General features: G+C 36.5%; 2 protein-coding genes across 3 annotated transcripts; one reads left to right on the top strand and one right to left on the bottom strand.

Moving 5' to 3' along the window:
- Window positions 1–447: 447 nt before the first annotated feature.
- sco2 (synthesis of cytochrome C oxidase 2) lies at window positions 448–2326 on the top strand. Its single transcript, XM_016495943.1, has 2 exons — window positions 448–531; window positions 1209–2326. Exon 2 carries the CDS (start codon window positions 1220–1222, stop codon window positions 2138–2140), a length of 921 nt encoding a protein of 306 aa, XP_016351429.1. The 5' UTR covers window positions 448–531; window positions 1209–1219; the 3' UTR covers window positions 2141–2326.
- Window positions 2327–2809: 483 nt separating this feature from the next.
- On the bottom strand, window positions 2810–10578 carry ncaph2 (non-SMC condensin II complex, subunit H2). 2 transcript variants are annotated; one of them, XM_016495991.1, is made up of 19 exons: window positions 10432–10578; window positions 10359–10385; window positions 9755–9884; window positions 9552–9653; window positions 7813–7874; window positions 7645–7720; window positions 7490–7555; window positions 7169–7248; window positions 6446–6612; window positions 5750–5868; window positions 5573–5647; window positions 5311–5380; window positions 5109–5210; window positions 4978–5022; window positions 4823–4893; window positions 4105–4201; window positions 3840–3967; window positions 3478–3750; window positions 2810–3277 (listed from the first exon to the last, which is right to left on the bottom strand). In XM_016495991.1, the coding sequence occupies exons 3-19, from the start codon at window positions 9866–9868 to the stop codon at window positions 3134–3136; spliced, it is 1791 nt and encodes a 596-aa protein (XP_016351477.1). In that variant the 5' UTR covers window positions 9869–9884; window positions 10359–10385; window positions 10432–10578; the 3' UTR covers window positions 2810–3133. The 2 variants fall into 2 exon arrangements, with proteins under 2 accessions (XP_016351477.1, XP_016351476.1); XM_016495990.1 differs by having other exon boundaries at window positions 10359–10578.
- Window positions 10579–11984: the final 1406 nt, after the last annotated feature.

Genomic DNA, 11984 nt, shown 5'->3' with positions numbered 1-11984 from the left:
TGTCAATCCCTTTCTTCTTCCTTTTTTTTTAATACATTAAAATGCACTTTATACAAAAATGACTTTAACACGCATATTCTATCACGAACATGAACAGAGTTTTATTTTTTTGCTTGTTTTATTTCTTTTTTTTTATTGGGTGTTAGATGTAAAGCATAATTATATGCAATATAATTTCCCAAAACATAATAAGTGAAAACGGACAACTTTAAACCTTGCCAATTTTACAGCTTTGCACCCAACTGTTTATCTTTACCAACCTGCCATCTACTGGCCATTCAGTAATGACGAAACTACCGCAAAATGTGTATTGTAGCAAATATTGATACATAGTACTTAATAATGTATAATACTTAGTAATATAAAATGATAAATATTTATATGTCATTTATAATTATTTTATGTAAAATCACGACAATTCTACACGACGAATCTGCGACCGCGAAACTCAAGTCTGACACCGCCTGACTGTTGTACATGTTACATGTAGAGCTCAAGTTTATATCGAGGACATACGACTGTAACCGCAGGGTTAGTAATATTTAAACGTGTTGTAACTGTAATTTTGTGTTCATATTACAAAGCCTGTATTTGCACCGACCAAAGACAGTGTTATAAACAGACATATTTTCGAAGAGCTAGCTTTGCTAATATTGTCATTTACCTGTCATAGAAGGCTATTGCATATTGTAAAGTATGGGATGGAAATGGAATACATGCATATTTACTGTCCGTTTAAAATCCCTTATATGTCTTAATTTATTTGTTTGTTTTTTTTCGTTTCAGTATAACAAAAAATAAAACAATCAAGGCAAAATTAACAGTATCAGAAAAAAAACGACTTTATAGTGTTATGTTATTTATATACGTATATACCGATGAATATATGTTGAATATTTATAAACTAACGATTTATGTGTTTTCAAATATTCTTCTTTTGTAGATCTGTATAATTTATTCTGAATTATATTACGAATAAACAGATTGTGATCCTGTTTCTGGAGATCTGCCTGCTGAGTTAAGCTGAAACCCTAAATAAACACACCAGATGTGCAAGATTATCAAGGTCTTTTCACACGTAAATGAAAATATGTCCGTCTGTAGGAAGACAGATCTCCAGGATTCAAAGCCTTGATTCAGACTGTAGTTTATCAAAAACATTTGAACTTGATTGCTCAGCTCACTCCATTCTTTTTTGTCTCCATCAGTTATTCTGAGGATGTTGCGACTCGGCTGCCTCAGAGGACTGGACTGGCATGTGATGTCATGGAGCATCCCACGGTCAACAACGAGAGAAACAAATAATCTTTCACATCACATCCCAAAAGCCACATTCCCCTCATGCAGATCTCTCAAAAAGATACATATGTCCCATATTAGAACATCAGCTCAAGGTTTTCCTCCACCACACTGCCGTCTACCATGGTTACTTGGAGAACAAAGAGCTTTTTACTCTCAAGACTCCTCTAAAACGCCAAACCCAGGCTCATCAGCAGGGATCAAACTGCGTACACGCTTGGTGGTGACGCTGCTTTTCGGAGGCGTTATTATTGGTACCTGGTGGTATGTTTATCAGGAGAAACAAAAGAAGATCCAGATGCAAAGACTGGAGCAGTTGAGAAAAGTGGCAGTCGGACAGGGAGACTTCAGTCTGTTAGATCACACAGGACAGCGAAGGACCAAACGTGACTTCCTGGGCCGTTGGGTGCTCTTATATTTCGGTTTCACCCACTGCCCAGATATCTGCCCAGACGAGCTGGACAAAATGACCAGTGTGGTGCGTATTCTTGATAAAGACCCCAGCCTGCCCCCTGTCCAGCCACTATTTATCACCGTTGACCCTGAGAGAGATGATGTGGCTGCTATGGCAAAGTACGTGAAAGATTTTCACCCCCGGCTGATTGGATTGACGGGTACTGCGGAGGAAGTGAAGCAGGCAGGACGCGATTATAGGGTCTATGCCAGCGCTGGGCCTAAAGATGAGGATGGGGATTATATTGTGGACCACACCATCATCATCTACCTGGTTAATCCAGATGGACTCTTCCTGGACTACTACAATAGAATGAAAAATGATGTACAGATTGCTGAGAGTATACGTAATCATATGAAAAACTATGTTAAATTATTTCCAGATTAATCTAAATGGGGGAAAAAATGTTTGCACAGTAAAGCTGTATTTCAAACCACTGATCAGCTACATCCTAGTTCCTCACGTGCATAAATAATGGCATTGTTAATCAAGTAAAACTAAAACTATTATATTTTTTGTAATTAAAATAAGGCTGAAATATATGGAAAATCTTAAACTTGAAAATGTGGAAATGTTGACAACTAAGTACTAAAATGACTCTATACTGAAACTATACTGAAATATTTTTGTGACAAGCATATAAAATTACTAAAATGAAAAGTGAAAATATATCTATAAAAATATAAAACATGAATTAATAAATGCTATAACAAAAAGATTTTTTTAACAATTAAAAGATTGAGAGGGAATGTTCTATTTCTGATTTAAACTGTACATTACATATAAAGACTCTTATTTATCTAAACTATAACAAAAAAATAAATAAATCCAGTTCTCATATACCTCACTGCTACTAAATGTTAGTTGCACCTGCTATTTACTCACATCACATAAAATTACTTTTTAAATAGTGCAGCACTCTTTTTTTATTTTTGTCTCCTATAATTCTATAAAATTGGTTTAGAAACTGTACAGAAATGCAGTTTACTTAGAGATGAAAATGGGAGGGAAAAGTCTCCATCATCTTAAAATCTCAAAGAATGCATAGAAACAGACTTTTTAAAAACCATTTTACAGACTTTTATCATAATTTCAGCCAATGAAATATGACATATTCGCTTATTAAAATGCAAAGCCGGTCTCAAACACCTGTAATTTCTTTTATTCTTCAGCATATTTAAAGGCCAAACTGAAATCTTAAATACAGTGCTGGATATCAGAATACAGGAATTACCAGACAAAAAAAAAAAAAAGACCTAGAATAGAAAAGCATAGAAATTCTTTGTGTGGATTTTCTCTCTTTCTGACATTGTCGGTGATAAATAGCTAATGTTTGGGGCCAAAGGTAAGAGATGATAAGCAATAAACAAACATAAAAGGTCAAGGAATATCTGTAGCAGAGGGTGCGTTGTAGGTTTTGAGACGTTCATGAGCCCTCTGTGTAGTCAGTAACGTGAGCTCCATAGTGTCTACGCTCTCTTCAAGCCCATCTCTCTTGTCAATCTCCACTGTGTAATCATTGGCCTGTAAGACAAAAGTAGCGTCAGGTGACATTTTTCTTTTAAAAGGTTATGTTTTAACTTAAATGTCGCAAGTATCGATACAAATCTCAGTCAAAGAAATAGAAGTTGCTCAAAATGGCACAGACAACCTTACTGGTAATGCATAACTAGACTCTCAGCCTCAGGTAAATATTACCAGCAGTCATTGCTTTTTATACCCACCAGCTGCAGTGTAGCCAGCATGTATCTGCAGGCTTCTGTGTTCTCCTTGCCTTTGACGACAAAGGCAAATGATTTTTTCACACCCACGCTACAGAGTGTTTGGACAATTCTGTCTCCATACTCATGGATGTCAAAAGCTGGACGGGTCTCCTGTACACAAAATGTCAGTACCTGAGCAGCAAGATGAGGACTGATTCCATCCTCCCACTCTTTGACTCTTTGAGACAACGCAGTCTCCTGCGCGTACTTCTGAGAGTTCACCAGAAACAGGTCCTACATACAGAGAAATCAGAAAGAATAAACTACCACTGTCCAATTCATGAATCATCATTTCCCTGGAAATCGATCTTAAGCTTTCATACCACACTCTTCTTGACCAGATCTTCATAACTCATCCGGCTCATATGCAGGTCATGGAAAATTTGCTCCTGTTCACCAAGGTGCTCCGCATCAACCAAGTTGTCATGTTCCTCATCAGAAAAGTCCTCACCTGAATAAAATTGAGGGAATAACCATCAAATATTTATATTTGGTGCATTTTAAACAATGGTTCTAGGCAAATAATGCCAATTAATGGTGTAGGGGAAAAAATCTAGGGCTGGATTATTTTTAGTGTGTGCATCTCACCCTCTTCGTCTGGATGCCGGACAACCTCGACCTGGCCCTCAATATTCTCTGGTTCCAAGTAAGTTTTCTTTAACTCCTCATCGGAGACAAAAACACCCTAAAACAGAAAATACCTCAGGTTACATGACACATCACAAATACACTACTGTTCAAAGTTTAGGGTCAGTAAGATTTATGTTTTTGAAAGAAGTCTCTTATGCTCAGCAAGGCATTTATTTGATATAGAAAATACAGTAATATTGTGAAATTTGATCACAGTTTAAAACAATTGATTTATATTTTTAAATGTAATTTATTCCTATAATGGTAAAGCCAAAATTTTGACTCTAGACTTCAGTGTCACTTAACTTCAGTCATTTAGCAGACGCTTTAATCCGAAGCAACTTACAAATGAAGACAACAGAAGCAATCAAAACCAACAAAAGAGCAATAATACGTAAATGCTGTGACAAGTCTCGGTTAGCCTAACGCAGTACATGTAGCAAGGCTTATTTATTATAAATAAAAAGAAAACAAGTAGATAGAATAGAAAAAGAATAGGGAATGCTAGTGTTAGAGGGTCCAGAGAGAATAGATCCTGCTGATTTGTTTAATGAATAGAAGGTTCAAAAGAACAGCATTCATTTGAAATACAAATCTTTTGTAACATTACTGTCACTTCAAGTCAATTTAATGCATTCTTGCTGTCAAAAGAACCCAAACTCAAAATTGTACTTACCCTTTTCCTGAGGATCTGCTTCTGTGCTTTCAGACGCTGACCCATTTTACTCACAAAGATGTAATTAAGGTCTACAAATAGAAAAAAAAAAAACACAATTTGTATAAATTTCAACAACTTCTTAAAGAAAATGTTACAAGGTCTTAAAGTATTACCAGGATAAGCAGGTCCATTCTTAAGCTTGCGATCTGCAGTCTCAACTGTAAAAGAAAAAACAACTTCTCTAATTCATCCAAACAGTTATGCCATCCATTCCTTTTTAAATAACAGCCTGATAACAACTTACAGGCTTTAGAGTACCAGCTCCCAAAGTCCTGAAGTTTTGAAGGACCCTTCCTCTTCCTCTTTCCAGACTCTTCAAGACCAGCGGGCACTTTATAACACTTCCCTAGAGAGCAGAGAAGAAAATAAACGTCCAACTGCAAAAAGCCATTATAAAATAATTAACCGAGTTATTTTAATGGAAAAACATCAGATTGAGCACACACCTGTTTTGAGAGGTTTGTCCTCCCCAAATGCAGCATATGAATCATGCCAAATCCAAGGGTCCACAATTTCCTGGAATATGCACATGCATTTGATTACTTTTACAAGGACATGATAATGCAACACGTGTTACAGAATGCAACATAACATACCAAAATCATATTGATATTTTAACATGTACTACATGTGAATGAGTTCACTTGATTGATTTAGTGTAAGTGTGAAGACAAAATTACTATTTTGTGTCATTGCACCGCTCTATACCTTGAGCTGCTTAGGTTCCTCTGGAATTGGCTGTACTGCAGGTCTCGGTCTTAACATCCTCCCCTCACTAGGGGCCTAGAACAATTAAAAAAGGGAAAACTTTAATAATTACATTCAACAGATCTTTTCCCAAATGCCAATTATATCAATATTTAATCACACAAACTGTTTTGGTACCTGATGTCTTTCCACCAACTCTTCAGACTCCACCTCCATCCCATGATCTTCCAGTGGAGGAAGAACCTCTGCACCACCATCTTCTTCCTCGTAACCACCATTAACCTCAGCTACACCTTCTGCACACCAGATGACAATAAGACAAAAACAAAACAAATCAATGTGGTGATCTATTAGGCTTGAAATAGGAATAAGGTTCAGGTTTAATTTGGGGTCAGTAAGATTTTTTCAAATGTGTTTGAAAGAAGTCTCATATGCTCACTAAGGCATTTATTTGATTAAAAGTACATAAAAAACAGTAATATTATGAAATATTATTACAACTTAAAATGAGTTTTCTATTTTAATATAATTTCAAATGTATTTTAACATTTTAAATTTAAAAATGTATTTCTGTGATGCAAAGCTGAATTTTCAGAAGCCATTTCTCCAGTCTCCAGTGTCACATGATCCTTAAGAAATCATTATAACATGCTGATTTGGTGCCAAATAATCATTTCTTCTTATTATTTTGAAAACTGTTGTGCTGCTTCATATTTTTTGAGGAAATTGTAATATATTTTACAGTAAAGTGTCTTTTTAATCAGTTTTTAATCATCTGATCTAGTGTAAGTTCTCGGTCATGAAACTTTCACAAAAAAAAAAACGAAAGAAAACATCTGTATAGATTGTCAGACGAGAAGTCTGTGTCCTCACTGTTATCTAGAGGCACAGGTTCATGTACAGAGAAGTTGTGCTGGATTTCTGCGACCTCCTTGAGGAAGTGAGTGTGGGAAGAGCCCAGACGCATCAATCCTGATTCATCCATGGTGAAATGATTCATTCGAAAATCCTTACAGCTGCCAAGAAGCTCCCCTTTAAGGCTAGAGGATAACAATTAAACATTTTGGCAAAGCATTTTTAGTTCTTTGTAAGTATGAACTTAATTTCCAGCAACTGAGTCACTTGTTCAGACAATATTCTCCTGGAGAGCAAGAAGACTGGACTGGTATTGTTGGACTGTAGTACCAATAAGTAGTGCTGGGCGGTATACCGGTTCATACCGAATACCGGTGTTTATTTTTGTTATGATATGAATTTTTAAAATACCGCAATACAGTATGTTGCTTAAATAACTTTCGGAACGCGACACTGTTTGAAAGGGGTCCCTTTTCACTGTTGCACTGTGGTGATCATGACAGTAAAATAGGGCATTCTAAGTCAATATACTGCAGTATTTCCTCTCTCAATCAGTAGAAAATATGGTTAACAACCGGTCATGCATGAAAACAAATACCGTCATGTACAGTGAAACCGGTATAATTTTGAAAAATACCGTGATATAAATTTTTGGTCATACCGCCCAGCACTACCAATAAGATTACAGAAGGAACAGTGTGCAACCATTTCATTTGTTTATGTGGGTCAGAGTGTCTTTACCTGAGAAGGGGGTATTTCTGTTTCTCGAGTGATTCTACAGGAATGAGAGATTCAGGAGGGAGACGGATAATCTTCACTGGCTAAAAAAAGAATACCAAAGAATTAGATCCCCCCCCCAAAAAAAATGCTATACAACAACTTAATCTGCACAACATAAAAAAAAAAAAAACAGTATCAGTCAATATCAAAACATATGAATTTTACTCATCGTTTTTTCCCAGTTTTTCCCAGTCAAAGACACAAACGCAGATTAGTATGGATGCCTAGTGTACACGTTAAGTTGTAGAAACAAAAACTTTGATGAGGTGAAACCCAACTCACCTCTGTTGGATCTTTCATCGTTATATTCTGAGAGTTGACATTCTCATCCTGCTCAATCTCATCAAACTGCATCAAAAATACTCAATTATTCACACAGATATATAAAAACTTAAATCTTTGTTTAAATTAATAAGCATTATTGCTCATTTATGCACCTCACAATCATTGCCTTCATTGCCTGAAGGGTTTTTTTCTTGGTTACCGTCTGACGAAGAACCTTGTTTGTCACGTCTGTTGAAACAAAGACAAACAGCATGACAACACACCAACTGCCGATTTAACAAAATAAACAGAATATGGAGGTCCAGGACAATAACACTTACTTTTTGTTTTTGTTAGAGATGTAATCTAATGTTTGAAACACCAGAGTGTGAAGGAGCTCTACCTAAATATTCAGAACAGATCATTTTGTAAAGACAAAAAGTCTTTTGCCATCATAAATTTAAGTTTGTGACATATTAAAGGATTAGTTCACAAAAAATGAAATTTTAGTTGATGTAGGTGATTTTGTTTCTTCATCTAGCAGATTTGGAGAAATTTAGCATGACGTCACTTGCTCACCAGTGGATCCTCTGCAGTGAATGGGTGCCGTCAGAATGCGAGTTTAAACAGCTGATAAAAGCATCACAATAATCCACAAGTAACCCACACAACTTCAGTCCATCAATAAATGCCTACTGAAGTGAAAAGCTGTGTGTTTGCTATAAACAAATCCACCATTAAGGCGTTTTAATACCAGGCCAAAATACAAGACTAAATAGACCAATTTCAGTGTTTGCAAACAGTGATGATGTTTTTTGTGGGCGGAGTCTATCTGGTGGCAGAAAATGCCAGTTTTAACCTATGGTTTTAACGTAGCAGTCTGGAATAAAAAAAGAAAAAAGGTCATTTTGAGTTTGTATTTCAAAATTCTAACTTTTTTCTTGCAATTCCGAGATTATATCTCACACTTCTGATAAGATTGCAAACAGAGATGACGTTTTTTTGTTGGCGGAGTCTATCTGGTGGCAGAAAATGCCAGTTTTAACGTAGCAGTCTGTGCAAGCCATGGAATAAAATAATAAAAAAGGTAATTTTGAGTTTTGTATTTCAAAACTTTTTTCTTGCAATTCCGAGATTATATCTCACACTTCTGATAAGAAAAATCAACTCATCGTTCTCTCTTTTCCCCCTCGGTTCAGAATCATGAGTTTATAATCCCACACTTTTGACTTTTTTTTCCTCAGAATTGACAAACTCGCAATTGTTGAGTTGAATCAAGCTATAAAGTCAGAACTAGGAGATATAAACTTGCACTTGCAAGAACAAAATTCAGAATTGTGATATGATATAGTTAAATGTTATGTAAAATGTTATAGGTTTAAATAATATTTCATGCTTTAACTGTAGGGCTAATACAATATGTCCCCTATGTGAATATTATATAGACCTATTGTTTAAATCAAATTTATGCTTTAAAGTAGGGTAATCATAGCAGGTTTCATCCATAGTCTGTCGGTTTAAACTTTCCCTCCACTTGTTCCCAGTGTTTTTCTGCCACCACAATGCGCACGCAGCTGCAAGTGACGTAACTGTGACGTCTACTCCAAATTGGTCTATAATGCCACCTCCAGTGAGAAAGTCGCTTGCTCAGTGCATATGTCTCTCCTGATTCAGATGAGATGACTTTTTTTTACTGGAGAAAGCAATATAATGTACAAACATGCATCTTTTTGCATCTCAAGATGTGAACTGACGGACTGAAGTTGTGTGAATTACTTGTGGATTATTGTGATTGTTTTATGAGCTGCTTGGACTCTCAATGACGGCACCCATTCACTGCTGGATTAAAACACTAATACGAAATATAATCGTATTTCTTTCTGACACACATAACATTTTTTATTAAAATAACTAAAAGTAAATAAATGAATTAAATAAAGAAAATAAATGACAATATTTAAAACATTTCCTTGCACAACTAAGCTAGATGAGATCATTTTTACTTTATTGAAAATCACTAAATCTATATATCAGTGCAATTCATCACTGTAACACACACATAAAACATCAAATATTTTACCTTTCTGCCGTAGATGCATGTTGATCCTTGGATTAAAAGTGCAGCCTCTGCAAAGTTCATCATGGTTTTCCCACCATCAAATGAAATGGTCATCAGGTCCAGCTGTCAACACAGACAACAGCAACAACATGATACTTAGGCTAGAAAATTAAGCTTTAAATGAATTATGGTGCTTCATGATCAGTCCGTCTGTGTTTTCTCACCTCCTCAAGATACTCTCCAAGCTGGCTGGCCAGGTCAATGTCCCAGTTCTTGGTGAGGTCTCGCAGCGGCTGCAGCAGATGGGCATATCTCGTCTCTGCAGAATCCATGACCATGTATTTCCAAAATACCCTGCAAATAATATTTCATATAATTTATAATTCACACTTATAATTAATTACCATCCACCAAATATATATTAAGAATGATTTAAGACAACACTGCTTATAAAAAATAAAAAATTGGCATGTTGTATTTGATTTAATAAGCTGTGTTTTACTATGGTACTGTACTGTACAGTCAAAGATAAAACCAAGTTTAAGTTAACTCGCACCCGAAAGAAACAATGATGTCGTTGTTACTGAATCACAGTTAACGTTAAGTGATTTGCTAGCTGTCTAGTAACTAACGTTACACGCACAATAAATAGATCTGTATATGAACATTACCATTAAATGTAAAGTGGTTTTATAACCAATCGGAATCACTGTTAAAATGTAAGCTATATTTAATTTAAACCGGTTAAACAGCAGTAACAGCTTCACAGCACTGAAGCTCCAGCGCGACGATCACATAACGTTATAACTTAAATATCAATATGCTCACCTTTAGTATGCGAATAAGCAACGGTTGCTGGATAAAAATAATCTCTTGCTTGTGTATATCGAAAACGTACAGCTTCTGTCTCTAAATTGTGCAGAAAAATAAATCTACTCTGTGGCGAAATTTCGCGCGTACGTCATTTTTGTTTTTGCCGCGTGCGTGACGTGACACCGGAGTCACTGGGCATCTAGTGGACCGCTGCCCTCTGCCGGCCTGGAGGGCCTATGTTTTCAAAGAGTCTAGTGAAAGTCTCAGGAAGACCACAGGTAACTAATTTGGGCTTCATCAGGATATGCTTTATTTTTATATAATGCCTAGTAAAAAAAACACCTTACATATAAGGTGGTCAGACAATTTAACGAAAACATAAGTCAAATGGTTTATAACAAATAAATAAATAAAATAGTCACAAATCTTTGCAGTTCACAATAACTTTTTAATTAATTTATTTATTTTCTATCTAGCGGGAAAATTAACGTAAACTTGACCTCATCCAGAAGAGGTCGCTATAAGGCAGACAGACAAAAAAAAAAATTCAGCTCAACCCCACAGATGTATAACCAAGATAAAAGTGAACAATTACAGTACAAAATATTAAGATTATTGAATGATTATATTTCACAGCATTTCATTCATTTTGTTCTAAAAAGTGTTTTTTTATTGCTTTTTAAATGTGTTACAAATTAATTCAACACAATCCCTCAACCCTGACCTAATATTCCCCACAATTTACATTTACATTTAGATATTTAGCAGACGCTTTTATCCAAAGCGACTTACAAACGAGGACAATGGAAGCAATCAAAATCAACAAAAGAGCAATGATAAGCAAGTGCTATAACAAGTCTCAGTTAGCTTAATGCAGTACACGTAGCAATTTTTTTTTTAAATCATATAATAAATACAAATAAAAAAGAATAGAGCAAGCTAGTGTTAGAGGCCTTTTTTGCTTTTGTTAATCAGAAGAAGTCAGAAGTCAGAAAGTCAGAATTATAATTGTATAATAAATAAAAAGAAAACAAATGGATAGAATGCAAAAAGACTAGAGAAGGCTCAAAAGCTCCCGTCGAGCAGCCAGAAGTGCAGGGCCCATAGGTCGGGCCGAGGATGCCATATTGTCTCGTTCACTTGAGAGAGGAGATCCTGTCTCAGCGGAGCAGGCCAAGGGGCCTCTATCAATAGCTGAGTTAGCTCCGATAGCCACAGCTGGTTCATCCAAAGGGGGGCCACCAGGAGAACCCTGTGTTCTCGTTCCCTCACTCGCCTGATTACCTGTGGGATCAGAGTATCGGGGGAAAAGCATAAAGAAGGAGGTTGGGCCAATCATGGGCCAACGTGTCCCTGGTCTTTGAGAAATAGATTGGGCAGTGAGAGTTGTCTTCTGAGGCGAAGAGGTCCACCTCGGCCTCGCCGAAGATCTCCCAGATCCTCTGAACCGTCTGCGGATGGAGCCTCCTCTCCCCTGAGGGGACATTGCTCCTTGATAGCATGTCCACTCCTTGGTTCAATTTGCCCAGTATATGCGCTGCGAGCGCAGGTTGGGTTGAGCCCGTTCTAAGAAGCGCTCTACCAGAGTGAAGAGACGCTTCGAGGAGAGGCCTCCCTGGCGATTTATGTAGGACACCACAG

Source organism: Sinocyclocheilus anshuiensis, unplaced genomic scaffold (assembly GCF_001515605.1).
Source record: "Sinocyclocheilus anshuiensis isolate Anshui unplaced genomic scaffold, SAMN03320099.WGS_v1.1 scaffold538, whole genome shotgun sequence".
In the NCBI taxonomy this organism is placed as follows: domain Eukaryota; kingdom Metazoa; phylum Chordata; class Actinopteri; order Cypriniformes; family Cyprinidae; genus Sinocyclocheilus; species Sinocyclocheilus anshuiensis.
This window is presented reverse-complemented; position numbering and strand designations above follow the sequence as displayed.